Source organism: Mastacembelus armatus, chromosome 12 (assembly GCF_900324485.2).
Source record: "Mastacembelus armatus chromosome 12, fMasArm1.2, whole genome shotgun sequence".
NCBI lineage: Eukaryota > Metazoa > Chordata > Actinopteri > Synbranchiformes > Mastacembelidae > Mastacembelus > Mastacembelus armatus.
Genome location: NC_046644.1, coordinates 3,324,940 through 3,343,514, shown reverse-complemented (window position 1 = coordinate 3,343,514; position 18,575 = coordinate 3,324,940). Strand labels below are relative to the sequence as shown.

The window sequence follows — 18,575 nt, the reverse complement described above, 5'->3', positions numbered from 1 at the left end:
TTGTATATACGTATGTGTATATGTATTGTATCATATATAGAGAGAAGAAAGGACATGTTCTGCTGTAGCAAGTTGGACTTCTGATGATTTCACATGAAAGCATGATTTAAACTACATAATCCCAGCGTGGTGAGTAATATTTTCGTTGTTTAAGTAATCAGAGAGTACAGATATATCGCTGTGGTTAATATTATAAGATCGTGTTGCCGTTTGTGTAGATGTAGGTTGTTTATTTGTTGAAATATCTGTGCAATACGTTGAATTTAGTTAGTAAACAAAGTTTAACACAAGTTTGTGACATGAGAGGTTGTTCCAGAAATCCGTATTGTATCACGCGATAATGATTAATACAAATGTGATATGTGAAACATTGCTAAATATTAATTATGAACTGTTTTGTGTTTACAGTTTGACCGCATGTATGCACATATAAATGTACACAAATTCCAAACTACAAGTAAACAACACGAACAACCACCAAAATGTGTACAGAGTTCTGCTCTCGTGGAATAAAGGACAAAATCAAGTTCCAAGTTAATGTTATCATTTCACGGGTAACAATATTTATACACATTTATTTTCAAATTTCACTATCTTAGACTTGGCATATGGAAATCCTACAATTTTAGTCCAACAATATTATTCATGTTTACTATTTCACCAGAATTTGGCAGAGAGGAATGCTCTTTCATTTGACATTGTCGAATAAGAAATAGTACAATTTAATTGCAAGTTACTTGATGTCATTGATTTCTATTAGCATTATTGTTACGATGTCTTACTTTTCGTCTTGTTTTTAGTTCTGTTTTTTTCTGTTGTTTTGTGTATTTTATTTAGGTACTTGATATTAGAAGTTTCCAACAAGGCAACCAAGATAGCACATGAATTCATGAATGGAAAGCGTTGGTGTATTGTATTTTGTAGTCCGACGCTCAGATCTGCTAATTTTCTTTTGGAACTTAAACGCAGCATTGGAGGTGACGTTGCACACGGAAGAGAAAGATGGCGTCTGGACAGCAATGGGTGTTGGTGGAAATGGTGCAAGCTTTTTATGAGGCGAGTTTCTTCTTTGTACAACTCTGTCGGATAGAAACGTTTTCTAACACCTTCAGAATAGTATGTTTAGCTACACGTTTTTAAATGGTGTCCCCAGCTAGGAGTTGTAAAGTTGTTGAAGTGGATGTGGTCGGGGTAATGTGTGTGGGATATACTGTGGCAGCGAATCGGTAGCACTATGTAAGCTGTTCTTGAGTCAGCGTCGAGAGTTGGCAGTCCCCTGCTCTGTAGGAACTGAAAACATTAAGAATATTCACACATTAAGTGTATGAATTACAGCATCAGAACCAAGGTGAATAATAAAGCAGTTTAATGTGATTTATTAAAATTAAATGCGTAACTGTGTTAAAATGTAGGAGGATATTAAAATGATTTTTTTTTTACAAGAGATAATTTAGGGTCCACATTTACATCCCTATGCCATTTGTTTTTATGGCATGTCTCACAATTATAACGCTCAGTACTAGATTCCCAAGCTTGTGTCACTTGTCTGCTTAATTTACAATAAAAGCATCATGACACACCTTTATCTTGAATAATTTACAAAACTGTGGTATGGAAGCCTTCTGTGCCTTTATAATATATTGTCACATGCTGTACATTATTTGTATGAATGAAAACTGCTGCACTCTAAACATCTAATCATGAAATACAGCAGTTATATGACAGCATAGTTTAAGATAAACATAATCAAATTCAAAAGTATTATAAAATAATAAAAAATATTATAGAAGCCTGGACAGTATATCTTAGAGTAAATCAGGCTATATCTCAGGAATTGAATTGTGCAGAATGTTGAATGCATTGAGTTAAAATTAATTGTTGCCTTGTTGTCCTATGCCTGTCTTCCTCAGGCTCCTGCTTATCACCTGATCCTGGAAGGAATCCTCATTTTGTGGATCATCAGACTTCTGTTCTCTAAGACCTACAAACTTCATGAGACCTATAAACTGACAGAGAAGGTAAGCTCCACACAGTGCAGTGAAAAACAAACAGCAGCCTAGGGCTATATGTGTAACCAAACAGCTGTCTTGTGGGTCCACGTTACAGGAGAAGGAAGACTTGATTGAGGAGTGGCAGCCAGAGCCTCTTGTTCCTTTTGTTTCTAAAGATCATCCATCCCTCAACTATGATGTTGTCACAGGGTAAAAACCACAAGACATCTCTTTCATATATATACTTAGTGTGTTTAAATACTAGGTTAAGCCAAGGTTATACGAAATGTCTCTAATGCGTTAATTATTATTATATTGCAGCCTGATACTGCAATTGTACTTGCACTGTATTTTTATTGCTCATGAATTTACACTCGGTACCACATAAAGAGTGAAAACAGAATTTTAGGAATGTTTGCAAATTTATTAAAAACAACTGAAATATCACATTTACATAAGTATTCGGTCATTTTGCAACGTGAATATTAACTCAGATGCCTCCCATTTCTCTTGATCTTTGCTGAGATGTTTCTACACCTTGATTGGAGTCCCCCTGTGTTAAATAATATTGATTGAGAAGAAGGTTTATTGTCATTGTGCAACGAAATGGAACAAAACTTTGTTTAGCAGCCATCTCCTCTAGCAGCTACAGCATCAGGTCTATGTGAAAAATGTAACAAAGTGCAGAGATAAAAACAATACTAAAATAAATACAAGATAAAAACAATACTGCCTAATATAAGCTAGGATAGAGATATAGATGCTACGGTACTGTAGATGGCTATGCATGGCTTGTAAAGTGCAAGAGCAGTTTAGTATAGTGGTCTAGGTTATTGCACAGAGTGGACTGGGAGTCCTGAGGTGATGGACATGATTTGGAAAGGCACACACCTCTCTATAGAAGGCCTCACAGCTGGAGGTGCATATGAGGACAAAAACCAACATCTGAACCCTTAGGTTGGAAAAACTTCACCCAGTGTAAATATCAGTTAAATTCAATGAAGAACTGTAACAACAAAATGTACTGTCTGATTGGAAGAAGATAACTTTTAACAGTCTTAAAGGTACTTCAGAAGAATTAGGGCAAATTGAATGTTAAGTGGTTTAATACTGCTACTAAATCCAAATTTACATGTTAACTACACAAATAAGGTATTCTCCAAAAATCATCAGTGCAAGCAGTCATTCACTATGTTTCTTTGAATCCAAAAAGTGATCTGGACAGAAATGAGGAAATTCTATTTTAAAATGTTTTCTTTCTGGCTGTACCCAGCAGAGCAATTTGTCCACATGATCGGGTTTTACACTGAATGCCCTTCCTGACACAACCTCGGTAGCTGAGGCTAGCACCCCCTGGTTTTCCAAGTTGGTCTTCCATCAAAGTACTAACCACACACAGCCCTGCTTAGCTTCCGAGATCAGACGCTATCGGGCACTCGTACTCGGATGCGGCCGCACAGATTAGGAAATTCAATGTCATAGATATATCAGTGCAAGTAGAAATGTCAGCTGGAAATTAATAGTAAATGTGCTTTATGTTGCGAGTGTTTCAGTCACGTAGTTTGCCCACTGTAGAGCAGTGTATTTCTACATTATAAAGTATCCTGCACAAAATATATCTAGGTCACAAATCTTGTAGTCTTTAGTCAACAAAATTGATATGGGGTTCAAAACACTACATTGGGTTTGTTCAGTCACTCTCTCAAACAAGTTCTTACTTTTTATTATCTGTCACCTGTGATTAAGTAGTACTGTTCTTATTAGGCCAAATGAAGCAGACTAGAGTGGTGAGATTGCCGAATGCAACCTTCTAAGTACCCCCTCAGACCCAGTCTCCCCATTTAGAGGCACGAGGGAGAGTTCGGTGGCCATCACTTTTAGAAAAGAATGCAACTCCCTGCCTGGAGTCAGTGTTTGGCTTGTCCATTCTGGGCTACTGTAGAAACATGGTGCCACAACATGCTGCCTCATAAAAGGAGACTCACATTCTTTGTAGATCTTGATTTAAAAGCCTTATTCTAACATTAAGAAAATGCAATATATAGTATTTACTGGTTATTGCACACCAATGACAACATATTTATGAATTTCTGCTTATAGATCAGTTTAAATGACTCATTCACTTGCTTTTCTACCTAGTATTAACCATGTTTATCTTCCTGCATGCCAACTCATAACTATTCATGAGTAATATGCCGAAAACAAAAAAAAATCAAAATTCAAATCTAATCCAAGAAATTAGGGAAATGGACTGAAAATTGCACACAGAAAATGTACCAAATGTGTTTAATTCCACTACAACTCTCATATGGTCCTTTATAAAATCACTGCGTTGTTTAGTGCTGTGATTGTTAGTGTGTTAAGCTATGCATTTTCTTTTCTATTTCAGACCTCCTAGCCACAATATCGTCATCAATGGAAAAGAATGCATTAACTTTGCATCATTTAACTTTCTGGGTCTTCTTGACAATGAGCGGGTAAAGGTCAGTGTTATTCAAGTAATAATTACCTGTTGTACTTTTTTTGTATGTTTCCAGTGAAGAAAATGAATCACAGTTTGATTGGAAATGTGTCATTCCAGCAAAAGGCTTTGGCATCACTGAAGAAATATGGTGTGGGAACATGTGGTCCAAGAGGATTCTATGGAACTTTTGGTGAAAAACTCTCAGATTTTTATCTTCTGTTGATGTTTAACTGTTCACTATAACGATTCAGTTAATTCAATAGACATAGGTTCTTAAGTGTATGTTTCTAAAGGTCTACGTGTGGATATTCTGGCTCCACTATCTGTCAGAGAGGTGTAGCCTAGATTGAACTGGGGTGGGAAGAGCTGCTGGAGACAGTCTTTTATTGCATTCAGCCAGCTGATGGTTGGTATAGTGATGTCATTTCTGCATAACATTCAACAGTTTGAGGCACAATTTGAGGTTGAGGAGATCCTTTGTCCCCGCAGCCATTAGACTTTTTAACGTAAACTGTCAATATATTGTATATAGTATAATTTCTGAATATTGTAAATATAAGAGCTGCTGGACAATGCGAATTTCCGAATGAATAAAGTGGGGGGCGGACGACATCAGCATCTGTCCATTTGTGTGAGATCTTTTCTATGTCCAAAGCTATTGTTTACACTGCTAAATTTACCTTTTAAAATGGAGGTTCCTGGTGCTACATTGGTGTTTGACAAATCAACAGAAACATACATCACTTGTAGTTCCTATTGTACTGGATAAGTACCTACCCTGAAAGGAGCTAAAAAACTGCCCTAATAGAGCATCGTGGACACACAAAATAGGTGAACTTCTCCAAATCTTTTTAGAACTATAAAGAAGTTTCTGTGATCTGAAAGTGCCTCTTCTCATGGAATTGTTAGGCATTGGTGTCACATTACGCTCTGTGCTTTCTGTCTTAGTCCTGTGATAGACTGGTGATCTGTCCAGGGTGTACCACACCTCTCACACAATGTCAGCTGGGGTTGGCTCCAGCCCCATTGCCACACTTTACAGGCTAGACAGTATGATGGATGGATGGATGTTGATTTATAATGTTAAACTGCTGTCACAGATACTAACAGTAAAAAATGTTTCCTATATCCTCTGTATCTGGTTTAGTTTTGTCTCTGTGAGCCTAATTATATAAAGTAAATGCAAATGAAGTGTTTAGTGTCAGCTACTTTCTTGTTTCTCTCCCTCAGATGTCCATTTAGAGCTGGAGAGTCGTCTGGCCAAATTCATGAAAACTGAAGAGGCCATCATCTATTCTTATGGCTTTGCAACCATTGCTAGTGCAATCCCTGCTTACTCCAAGAGGGGGGACATCATATTTGTGTAAGTATTGTCTTAGCAAAGACAATACTAACTTCCAGAATACTTCAGCACAGAAAAACAAATCCACCATCTGTAGCCTCCTGTTTATTTGTACATGTTGGATTTATGTTCCATAGTTTTGTGCTTTTAGTTTTTTATTGTCTTTGCTTGTGTCTTCAGGGATGAAGCAGCATGCTTCTCCATCCAGAAGGGTCTTCAGGCATCCCGCAGCCTCATCAAATACTTCAAACACAATGACATGGAGGATCTAGAGAGGCTTCTCAAAGAGCAGGACATGGAGGACCACAAGGTTATTATGGGATTGTTTAGACTGAGCAAAGAATTATTGCGGCTGTGTGTCACAATGCTATGCTTTCATGTTTGTTAGTGCAGCCCAAAATGTTTGAACTGCAAATTGTACTTAAATGATCATGTTTTTACTTTTGCGTAATGAATGTCATATGTCTTTATTTATCAAAGTTTCACATACAAACATACTTTGTGTCTTTTGCAGAATCCTCGTAAAGCTCGAGTGACCCGGAAGTTCATTGTAGTAGAGGGCCTGTACATCAACACAGCAGACATCTGTCCTCTTCCTGAACTGGTAAATGGAAAACTAATTGACCACAAAGACTGCTAATTATACTCCACAATATAAATTGAAGCTCATTGATTCATAAACTAGGTAGGGTTGTTATTCCTCTGTAAAAACTGTCAAGGGTAGATATTTAGTGATTATAGATGGACTTTTCTGCAAGGCTTTTTGCGTGAATATGCACAAATGGCAACGTTTCAATCACCAATGGTTTTATTCAATCAGTCTTTAGTTGATTTAAATCAACATTCAGCTTGAGACTATAGTTCCTAATTGTGCTGAAATGTCTCAACTATCTTTAAGTCGGTATTGTCAGTGTTTTTTTTCCCCTTTGGTTGGAATGCTGATCACAAGCTACACCTTCTTGCTTGCAATTATTCCTCCAGCATTTCACATAGCCAGTAATGTTAATCTCAGTAATGCTAATATATATATATATGTATATATGTGAACAACCATGTGTCGTGCTTTACAGAGCTCGAACAGTGAGTATTTCTAGGGTGAGCATGTACACCAGATACTATAGATCTAAGTGTTAATACTTGAACTACTTCTGCAATAACCACAAACAGTGTGAAAAGACCAGTGCTGTTATATTTCTAGGTGTCTCTATTCTGTTGCCTATCTTCTCTGTTTGTGTCACCTCCAGGTAAAGCTTAAGTACAAGTACAAGGTGCGGATCTTTCTGGAGGAGAGTATGTCTTTTGGTGTGTTGGGAGAACATGGTAGAGGAGTCACAGAACACTTTGGGATTAGTGTGAGTATATTCAGCTTTAAATAAATACAATTCACACAGTTAACTGTTAAGGCAACTGATTCATATGTTCAAACACTATTTTGGAAGCATGTATTTCAAGAAGTTTACATGTGAATCACAAATATGACCGGATACCGGATCGGTCGCGGCCCGGGTAAACAACGACTGCCACCGGTGCTGTTGACCTACGGGGTGCCAGTGGAAATTGGACTACTGTTGGTCGAAGAAGGAGGAAGAAGGCGTGTAGGCAAAGAGAGAAGAGGAAGGGCAGGAGTGTAGGACTTAGAGTAGGGACTTTGAATGTAGGGACTTTGTCAGGGAAAACTAGAGAGTTGGCTGATATGATGGAGAGAAGAAAGGTGGATATCTTGAGGGTTCAGGAGACCAGGTGGAAAGGTAACAAGGCCTATAGATTAGGAGCAGGGTTCAAGTTGTTTTATCATGGTGTGGATGGAAAGAGGAATGGAGTATGAGTTATCCTGAAGGAGGATTTTGCTAGGAATGTTCTGGAGGTGAAGAGAGTGTCAGATAGGGTGATGAGTCTGAAGCTGGAAGTTGAAGCTGTGACGTTGAATGTTGTCAGTGGTTATGCCCCACAGGTAGGATGTGAGTTAGAAGAGAAGGAGAAATTCTGGAGGGAGATGGATGAGGTGATTCAGGGTATCCCTAGTGGTGAGAGAGTGGTGATTGGGGCAGACTTCAGCCTGTTGGTGAGGGAAACAGAGGTGATGAGGAAGTGATGGGTAAGGTTGGTATGCAGGACAAGAATGCAGAAGGACAGATGGTGGTAGACTTCCTCTATGGTACAAAACTTTGTCCACTGAAATGAATCTAAGTCTACAGTGCCTGGATCCACCCTCTCTGAATTCTATCCATTCTATTCTTTCTTGTTTGTCATCTAATATTAAGGAGGCTGTTCTCAAACTGTTGTTATATTTGAGTCAAAGGTAACAAGTTTCTGGGGTGGTACAACTATGTTTACAACAGCTGAGGACAATATCTAAAACAGAATAATCTGTAACTGCTGATTTCAAACACAGTTTGTAATATTAATTTATAGTAATTTCAACTAATAATTGTTGTTACAATTCTGTTCCATGCAGATAGATGAGATTGACCTGATCAGTGCTAATATGGAGAATGCCGTGGCATCCATTGGAGGCTTCTGCTGTGGGCGCTCCTTTGTCATTGACCACCAGGTAATTGATAATTGGTGTGGAGTTGAGGAAAGTTTTGGTTAAATTGTTAATCAAGTTGTTTTGTGCTGTATCATTTACTCCACATAAAACGTCAGTCATTTTGACTTGTCATTCACAACCAGAAAAAACATGGCGAATACAGCTTGTATAGAGCTCACCACATGGATTACAACTGCTGCCATAGGTGCTTCTACCAAATGTAGAAGTAAGAATTGTTTGTGTGTTTTGTAGCGTCTATCAGGTCAGGGCTACTGTTTCTCTGCTTCCCTTCCCCCCATGTTGGCTGCTGCTGCCATCGAGGCCCTTAACATCATGGAGGAAGATCCAGGTACAGTCTCATAACAGTTTTCCCCTCTGTGAACCTTTCTATTCTGGGGGCATTTATTTAGCTCAGTTGTAGAGAGATATTTAAATTAGACAAACTATTACTAGAGAGGGGTTTCCAGGTCCCCCTGGTTCAAATTATATTTTGGTAAGAAGCAGCTCTGTGTTTTCTTATTTTTTTCAATCAAATATCATGTTTTTTTAGGTATTTTTGATCTCCTGAGTGAAAAGTGCAGACATGTTCACAAGGCTTTACAAGGGTAAGTCCATCTGCACTATGACCTTTATATGATGATTATATATCACTTACACTACACAATTATCGCCAATTAAAAGTTTGACTGTTGCAGGTGAAACAGTTATATTATTTTTAAATACTAATACTGCTACTAGTACTACTACTTCTATCACTACTGCTACTACTAAAATAATTTTATATCATTGACTTAGTTAAACAGTTTTCTTATTTGCCAAACACATGCACTGAGAAGTTGTACCACTGAATACTCGTCTGTGGTGCTGGATATGGGGACCAGTTGGTCAAAATGTGTAATCTGGATCCGAATGATTATTAATCCCATGTTTTGCCTTCCAGGAACAGGTAATCCATATCACTTTTGTCTCAGATTTTTAAAGCAACATTGGTTAGTATCAGCCTTATGCAGAGACAAAATTTTCAGCATTACCAAATCTTGATAACCAGGACTCTGAAAGCAAATGGCTTTATAAAGAACAACAGTCAGCGTGGGAAGTTTTTGATTTGAACAGGAAACAGCATAATAAGACAATACAAATTCAAGTTTCATTTTCAGCCCTCTTAGCTAATCCATAGCAAATAAATACATATGCATTACAGATTTGTGGATTTTAGAACATTTGTTTTAAATCATAAGAAGTAATATGTCCAGCAGAATGAAAAACAAACAACAAGCAAAAATAATAACACTTAGAGGTCTTCATTTGTGGAGAGACCCACTCTCTGAAGTTCAGCTTTGAGGTGGCAGCTCTCAAGTCTCACTTTGGTTTGTTGTATTTGAGTAAGAGTGATTTGTTCCTCTGCCAGACAAAGGCATCATCATCAGCCTTAGCTACTTGCAAGGGAAACCAGAGAGAGCATGTGACATAACTGTTTATTGTCCTGCCCAACATTATTAGGCACAGTTTTCCTCTTTGTGATGATGTGTAATGATATATATAAGAAGGTGACATAATCTGTGAAACAGTCAGCCTGTCTGTCAGTGTCCATGCTGTTCCCTTCTGCTCCTAACAATACGTTACATTCTGTGCAGTCAAAGCAGCCACTTAGAGACTCAATTGCCTCAGGTGTCCATTTCCTGACCGTTATGGTGGTTGCAGGTTGCGTCAGTACACAGGGTTTATAACAGGTGTGCAGTAGGACAAGGTTGTGTTCTGACCTGCTGGGTGGTGGTAAGCAGTAGAGGTATAGGCCTCCTTGACATTTGCATACAGCAGATCAAGTGTTTTACCTTTTCTGTTAGGACAGTTGACAAACAGAGGAAATCCAGTCAGGTGTGAGGTGAGAGTCACATGGTTAAAATCTCCAGTTATTATAATGAGGCCTCAGAAAGTTGAGTTTGTATCCTGGCAACAGTCTCATGGATGACTGAACTCCCTGGGAACATAATAAGGTCTGAGACCAACTGCCAAAACCTCAATGTCCTGACACTATATCTTTCCTTGACAATATGACCAGGGTTACACCATCTCTTGTTTACAAATAAAGCCAGTCCTCCACCTTTTGCCTTGCCATTTGCCTAAGCATCTCTGTCTGTATATACCAGGGTGAACCCCTACATCAGATGTTTACTAAACATATTAAACAACAGCCAACAGTGCATTATCTGTACCTCTGTAATGAATTAAAGCACCTGTCCACTGACAGTTAGATGAGTAGCTGTAAGTCTCCATGGCTTTACAAATGATTGGAGTGATGGCTAAGGATCGGAAAGTCATGTTACATGTTGAAAAGTTAATTGCTTTTTTTTTGTGATCTTTCTTAGCTTTCAAGATCTTCTCTTGGTTATCTTTTTCTCAGTGAATAATTTGATTTCATTGAAAGACCATTTTCTGTCAATTAAGGCATCATTTCAGCTCATTTGATATGTTTGAAAAAATCATCTTAGTTTTTGTTTAACACATTATCCTCACAGAACCTAATGTAAGAAAAATAATGTATGATTTAGGGACAGCACTCTCTTCTAAATTCTATGCTGCACAATCAATAATTGGGCCAGGCGATACAGTCAGATCATTTCTGGATGTGAAAATGAAAGCACCTGGCAATTGCCCTTACTATGTCCAGGCCAGCAGGTGGAGTTAAACACAGATATACACAAGATATTTATTTTGCTTCATTTAAGCTTCAATCTTTCATCCCACATCATGTCATTAATTTTTTTTGTCTAATTAACTATGTATGACAGAACTACAGGTCTGAAGTTAGTGGGAGTACCATTTGCTCCAGCTCTGCACTTGCAGCTGGAGAGAAGTTCAGGCTCCAGAGATTCTGACGTGCAGCTTCTACGTGCCCTTGTAGATTATGTAAGTCCTCTCTGTTTAGCCAGTTGCATTAAACCCATGCAGGGGATATTTCATGTGTTTTCTTGTCTTAAACCTTTACTTTTTTATCATGATCTATTCAAGGGTCCAGATGTAGGATTATTACATTTGACTCCTAATAATAATTTAACTTTGTCACTTTGTTATGCCAGATTACAATTAGACACATTAGTATTAGTATTTAAAAGACACATTGTTTTGCAGTTTTTAATCTTCAGCCTTTTCTGCTCAGAATTATATATTTGCTTTGCTTGTGTTTGACATTTAGTCTCCCATAGTAGTTTTAATGTTTTGTTTTTGTTTTTGTTTTTAATCAGTGTTTGGAAAGACATGTGGCTCTGACCCTTGCTCATTACCTGGAAAAAGAAGAGCGCTTCCTCCCCCCACCTAGGTAAAAGACCTTACTGTGCTAATGACACAGTGTATCATAACTGTTTCCATTTTTATACATATGTCTATTTTTGCCTTATAGAACACTCTCTCCCATGTACTTACTGCACTCACCATTATCCTTATTCAAGTTATTTCAGTCAGCATTGTGTGTGTGTTTTTTTTTTTTTAATGGAATGGTACCAACAATTCTGTCCACATGTGTGCATAGCTAATTAAACACTATTTACATATAATTAGCATTTGTTGTTCTACTCAATCAAACCAGTTATATTGGTTTAGGAGTAAAAAAGGGGACTTCAGTAAAGTGTGGCAGCAAAGATATCACATTTTTATAACTTCTTTAACAACTGTCCATAAATTGCTTTGACTGTCTCCATTGTTGACAGATTTTCTTTAATGTATGCATCACGAGCACTCCAGTAAAATTAGAGTTTCCCCCTCTTACTTATAAATACAAGATTGTCGTCTATTGATAAAATGCTCTATCTCATCTTGGATCAATATAGCATGTGATTTGTGCATTTTGTACATATTTTTATATGCACAAAAGGCATGCTCAGAAAGATATTAGCAGGCTTTGTCAACATGATGAAGAGTGAGCCATGCAGCCTGCTCCAAAAACATTATCTCCATCATCGTCTCCCTCCACTAACCAACTCTTTCAGTCCTGCAGATTTGTCCACCCACTGTACCCTTGCTGAACACCAGGGTATCAGCAGTGGATTGTTGTGAGCTTTGAATAACAAAGTTAATAAAACATTAATGTTTGGCTAAAAAGCTAAGGAAAACCTAAATACTTTAAATAGTTCAGTGCATTTTGCAGCAGCAACAGTACAGACAATTGAAAGAGTTAAGGACAACAACTTTACATTAGTTCAGTAAACACACCAGTCTAGTAAAGATAACTGCAGACAGAGGACAAAAGGATGCTAGTCTAAGTTTGTTTGGCTGTTTTTCTTCTTCTTAGGATTCAGTATATGTAGCATTAATTTGGAATAAATAGGCAGTGCTGTTTGTTTTACTTTACAACCCACAGCTCACACAGCCATCTGTAGCCATCACTGGCTTTGGCTATGCCCTCTGCCATTGTGGGTTCAGCCAGTGGCTGTAGCTACAGTTGGCGCTCGGCCTCTCTCGTTGGCTAATAAATTCAGCCATATTTATATAGATGAGAGCTGCACCATCCAAAGCGGGATAGATGCCGTCCCTTGCTATCAGACCAGGTTGTCCCCAGAAAGTGGCAATTGTCTATGAAGCCCACATCGTTTTCTGAACACCATCTAGACGATGACATACAGCTAAACATGTCATCGCTGGTCAGATTGGGGAGAGGCACAGAGGAAAAGTCTGACATTGTTCTGTCAAAGTTACACACTGACTTCATAGTATTTTTAGTGACCTCCGATTGGCGTAATCGGGTGTCATTGCTGCCGACGTGAATAACAATTTTTCCATATTTACGATTAGCCTTAGCCAGCAGCTTCAGATTTGACTCGATGTCGCCCGCTCTGGCCCCAGGAAACATTTGACTATGGTCGCTGGTGTCTCTATTTTCATGTTCCTGACTATGGAATCGCCAATTATCAGAGTCGGTTTCTCAGCGAGTGTGTCGCTGAGCGGGGAAAATCTATTAGAAACGTGAACAGGCAGGTGGTGAACCGTGGGCTTCTGCTTAGGTGTATGTTTCCGTCTGAAAGTCACAAACCTGTCCTCCCAGCTGCTCCACACCTGCTAATGGGGCTAGGCTAACTGGCTTTTGTTCAGAGGTGTAGACCTGGGCTTCCAAATCAGTGATCCTCGCCTCCAAAGCTACCAGAACCTTACACTTATGGAAGTAATATCACTAAAGGAGGCAGAGGAATAAGTAAACGTGTGGCACACCAAGAAAAAGAGATGGGGAGAGGAACCAGCCATGCTAGCAGTTAGCAGAGCTGACTGGTAGGCTAGCGAATCAGAAGTAACAAGATAAGTCTGGAAATAGCAAGAGGTGCTGAACAAAGAACGGTACTTGACTAGTATATGAATATGTAACGATTTAGGAATTGTACAGAAAATCTAGTTAGTTTTTAGGTGTTAGACTAGAGCTAATCTGTAAATAAGCTGTACAGAACCACACAGCACAACATGCTAGCAACAGGAAGTAAATTTGCTTACCGAGGAAACAGAGAACACCTAACCCAAGTGAAGTCAAGTAACAATTGCTCTCTCAGTGGTGTAAGACTTGAGAGCAGAACCTTGCATTGTCCTTCAGAAAGATATTAGGACCTATTCACTTCTTGCACACTTGCTTTGTTTGCTTTGTTTTTACACTGTTATTGTTTTTAACTCTGGAAATTGTGTCAAAATGTTTAGATGGATTCACTTGTGTAGATGAAATAAGCCTTGCTGCTGCCCTGTTGTGTAACCACCTCTGGTTTGTTTGCAGCATCAGAGTGGTGGTCACCATTGAACAGACAGAAGAGGACATCCAAAAGGCTGTGTCTTGTATTCAAGAGGCAGCTTCAGCAATTCTAAAGTGACAATTTATTGTTTGTTGCTGCTGAAACTAAGCATGCATCACTGGAGCTTTAGCAGTTATCCACTCAATGGACTGTGCGGGACTTGTGAGAGGAATATCTTGCCACATTCATCGACAGATTGCAGGCTCACCGCACTGCACGTCATGACGATCTTTATGAAAAACACATAAAATCTGCTAACCTTTCTCTTGTAAATCTCTTACAAGTTCTTTTCCTTGGTTCTTGTTTATCATGTCCTAATCATACTACATATACTAGATTACGTGTTTATATGTTGTTGTGAATACGAGTGAGTTTTCACCAAGACTGTCAGCAGTTGTTTTTCCTGCTGTGGATAATAATGACCCCCAGTCACTAATAAAGAAAAACTGCAGAGAACTTGACCAAATGCTCTGTCGCTTTGTATGTACTAAGCAAATAGGATATTATTTATTTAATGTATGCAGTTTCCATCTACATAAAATGTATGTGATTATGTTTTTATATGCCTCTGATTGTTTGAACTCAGATTGTCACGAGTTAGCAGCAGGACCCGTATGCAGACACTCCAAACTTGCAGTAGTGCAGATAAATGGTTTATTTTCACACACAGCATCAGTCATACAAACTAACACCAAGTCTGAACATAAGGCAGAGGCAACGCTGAATTTCCAAAAACAAACACAAAACCGCAGAATCCTGACACACTTATTTTTATGACAGAATTTTTGTTTTTCAGTTGATATTCTCACCTCTGTCAGCGTTTATTGCATTTGTCTGCTTTTATGGAAGAGAAATATATCAGATTTTAAGTTATTGTATGTGACAAAGTGATCTTTGTGTCTTTTGTATTTTTTACTTCTGATTGACAGTTCTGTCTTTAATTCTGATTGGGGCTAGGACTGAATCATTTTTGGTCAACTCTGCTGTGTACTGAGACTGACAAAGGTGATTATTTTTTAAGTGTGAATAGTTTAATCATCCATGTGTTTGCCAGTGCCCCTGCTATGTATGTATTTATGACTGTAAATGTAAGTACATATACAAAGATATGTGAATGGTTGTACCTGCAAACATACTTGACTTCTATCGAATATAGAATTCTCTCTATAGAAACATTTGGTAAATATAGATTTGAGAACTTTTATCTATGAAATGCACAATTTGTGTTACAGGGCAGTATGTTAAATGTCAGTAAATAGGCTCCTTTAATGGTAGATATGCAAACAAGCAGAGATGGCACATGAAGAATAGTAAGCAGGAGTTTTGAAAGACTCACCTCATTTATACTGCAATTGAAATGCCTGCAGCTAAAGCGCAATTTGGTTTGAAAAAACAAATATATATATTTCCATAAAAACATACTGCTGTGCTTATAGAGAGGCTAATCAAATGCCTGGAGTCTGGAGTGAATGTTTGTCTAACTGGAAGGCTGCTAATTTAGTGGGATATCAATGAATGTACAAAGTAAATCTGAACTAACATTCCTTATTTGATAAATATCTCATAATCATTGAAAGCCATAGTGACTTAATAGTGCATTTCTTAATGGTTAGTACCAAGGGTTCATGCATGTAATCATCCTGACTGATGCATTGATTAAACATTTATATAATTTGTACCATAATAAAGTGTTACAGGAACATTCATTGCAAATGTATAGTCAGTATTGGAAAGAAACTCAGTGCATTGACTTGTGTACTGTTCTTAAGTACCACTTTAAGGTCATTGTATTTCAGCATGTGCATTTTATGCAACTTCATACTTCAGTACACTCCATTTTGAAGACAGATACTGTGGTTTTACTCCATTACATCTGGATAACAGCTGTAATTATTAATTAGCTTGCAGATTGCAATTTTACATCCTCTCTTGGTTCAGTGTAAACTTAAAACATTCATCTTGTAGGATATTATACACTGCTGCAGATTCATTTATCCGCAATTTATAAACTACCGGTAAAATAAATTTGAAAACTGAAGTTCAACATATAGATTAATGCAGCAATAATAGTCAGGAACGTCATGCAAGTTACAACAGAGGGACCTTTTTCCCTATAATTTATACTTTAACTTTCGATGCTTATGTGATGTTCCTAATAACACTTGTCCACTTAGGTAGGAATTTTATGCAGTACTTCTGTTTGTAGTGGGGTATTTTTAGAGTGTGTTATTACTATGTTTATATACGTAAATGGTCTGAGTAATTCTAACACCACTCCGTTTATGGTAACGATATTAGTCTCGTTCTACATGGGAGGATGATGAGAGACTAGCGACAAAATCTTTAGAGTGGATAAAAATAAAAAAAGTATGAATGGGACTCAGTTTAGTCTTGAGTCAGGAGTATGAGTGTAGTTCATTTGGATCTTGAAGGCTAATTCTTCAGTTTGGGAACATTAGTGGGACAAATGTTTTCATCATCGAGTTTTGTAGTAGGCTGGCTGTCATCTTTCTGTCGCTATGGGGCGCTCTACACAAACGTTACCGCATTTCTACGTGCGTGCACGTGAGCGCGTGCCTCTGCTTGAGTTTTCTTTTTAGCGCGAGGACTGAGGCCACTTTGGGATGAACACGTCTTAAAGAACCGTGCGGCTGTCGACGTCTCTGCTGGGCTGTGCGCGGAATGAACGCCGCTTTGTTTTCTTCTCTGGAATACGCGTCTGTTCCGCAGCTTGATGTGCGACTTCGCTGAGAAAGTTCGCTGTGTGTGCGGGGCGGGCTGTTGACTCAGGCAATAAAAAAAAGAGAAGATAGCTACAGCAGAAGAACTCAAACTCCTAGCATCTGATGAAACGGGGCAGTTTTATTCGTGATACTCTCCTGCGCACTCTGGAAGTGAAAACTGAAACTATGTGTCCCTTACAGAAGTGTTTGCTGTGGATGATTTTTTTATTTCCACATCCAACTTGTAACGGTAAGTCTCCTTAAAACAGTTCACATACGATTCTAGTGCCGTGATGCGCCGCATAACATGTACTTCAGTCAGCAAGCTTGGGTTTTAATTATAGTCAGTTTGCTGCAAATCTATCACCCACTCCCTTCACCTTCTGTGAACCTCGGAAAAGAGCATTGGTATGCCTGTGTTTTCTCCAAGCGTGAAATGGTCTTACGCAACAGATGGAACTTTTTATCTTGTGTTTTGTCTGTTTGAAGTTAAAATAAAAATTAGAGCTGTGTGACAGTTGTGTCCTGTTTGGAGCTTGAGATTTCGCATCCCATGTGCAGAAAAAAGGCTCATAATTATTCTCTGAGATTATTCATTCTCTATTTTCTCTGAGCTGGCATCCCTTACATTTGCAAGCTACCCCAATCATCTGAACAATACACACAAGTTGAGATGAAATGCCGTCCCCCGGTAATCCCTTGTTTAGCAACATGTTGGATTTTGTAGTTAGTTGTCTTTTTGCACAAAATATATTTTGTTGTTTTAAGGGGAAAGGGGTAAGAAGTGCACCCCCACCCCCATTAAGTTTCTGTGACCACTTGAACACTCTTTGTCCTCTTCCCACTTGTTGACATGAGTTCCTTGCAGCTCCTAGTCTTCATAAAACAAGGTTCTTGTGTCGGAATCAAATGGCCACTGTCTCGTTGTCATGTTAATTAACATTCCCTGGGGTGATCTGGCGTCTTTTTCAGTCATGCTAATTCACTTACTCGCCCTGCGGGGGGTGAAAGCTGTAGAGATTTCCTGTTTTCAGCTTTGGCTCTAAGGACTTACCATTTGGTATGAAGTGAAAGGGGCATGGGGGTGGGGCACAGCGGGTCAAATGATTTGCAGCCAACAAGCAACATTTCTTTCTATTATGACCTCATTGAGCACGGATGAAGCGGTGCTTTAAAGTTTGATATTTATACATCAGTAAATGTATCCATTACTTTGTGCTGCTTCTTTGTCTGTACTGGCCATTTTATTGTACATTCATGTTTTAGACCAAGGTCTAAAAGTCACAAAACCCAGGAGCTGATGAATACCATACAAACAAATCTCACATTGTAAGGGAGGTTTTCCAACAATCCATTATCAATTCATTATAATGCTTTCAAATGTGTTTACAGAAAGTGCCTATGTCCAATTAATGTTTTCCACATAGGCATTGGCAAGTGGAGTCTGGGTCACAGCTATTATTGGGGGGGGGGTTAAGTTTACTGTGGCATAACATGAGGTGCTTAGCAGCTCTCTCTATAGCAACCATCATGTGGCTTACGTTACTTCAACTTTCCTACTGGCGTTGTGAATGGACAAGTATATGAGAGCTTAGAGCTGCACATAATGTTACAACAGAGGATGTTTCCAAAGAAAAGACAAGAACAATATGACGAACCAGTACAGCACTGGATAACAAGGAGAGAACACAGTGAACTGTGTATCTGAAAATAAAGTGAACACCATGCATTTATGTAGTTTTATTCAATAAAAAGTTTCAGTTTTG

At 38.5% G+C, this 18,575-nt stretch overlaps 2 protein-coding genes across 3 annotated transcripts in view; both read left to right on the top strand.

The window, feature by feature from the left end:
• Positions 1 to 965: 965 nt before the first annotated feature.
• On the top strand, positions 966 to 15,770 carry sptlc1 (serine palmitoyltransferase, long chain base subunit 1). The gene is made up of 15 exons (XM_026297970.1): positions 966 to 1,056; positions 1,911 to 2,018; positions 2,107 to 2,201; positions 4,381 to 4,474; positions 4,573 to 4,645; positions 5,686 to 5,818; positions 5,978 to 6,107; positions 6,312 to 6,401; positions 7,042 to 7,149; positions 8,253 to 8,348; positions 8,580 to 8,676; positions 8,878 to 8,932; positions 11,117 to 11,234; positions 11,570 to 11,643; positions 14,071 to 15,770. Exons 1-15 carry the CDS (start codon positions 1,003 to 1,005, stop codon positions 14,162 to 14,164), a joined length of 1,419 nt encoding a protein of 472 aa, XP_026153755.1. The 5' UTR covers positions 966 to 1,002; the 3' UTR covers positions 14,165 to 15,770.
• A 900-nt stretch (positions 15,771 to 16,670) lies between these two features.
• ror2 (receptor tyrosine kinase-like orphan receptor 2) overlaps positions 16,671 to 18,575 on the top strand; it is a 58,897-nt gene continuing 56,992 nt past the window's right edge. For both annotated transcript variants that reach the window (XM_026297612.2, XM_026297611.2), the window contains exon 1: positions 16,671 to 17,059. In XM_026297612.2, coding sequence (XP_026153397.1) covers positions 16,933 to 17,059 — 127 coding nt within the window. In that variant the 5' untranslated portion in view covers positions 16,671 to 16,932. The remainder of the gene's footprint in view (positions 17,060 to 18,575) is intronic.

What these genes read in the sequence shown, in the direction of transcription:
- sptlc1 (XM_026297970.1), top strand. Translation starts at nt 1,003, where the DNA reads ATGGCGTCTGGACAGCAATGGGTGTTGGTGGAAATGGTGCAAGCTTTT. An exon ending in AGGACATGGAGGACCACAAG is followed by an intron (nt 6,108 to 6,311) that starts GTTATTATGGGA and finishes TGTCTTTTGCAG; the next exon opens with AATCCTCGTAAAGCTCGAGT. An exon ending in TCTGTCCTCTTCCTGAACTG is followed by an intron (nt 6,402 to 7,041) that starts GTAAATGGAAAA and finishes TGTCACCTCCAG; the next exon opens with GTAAAGCTTAAGTACAAGTA.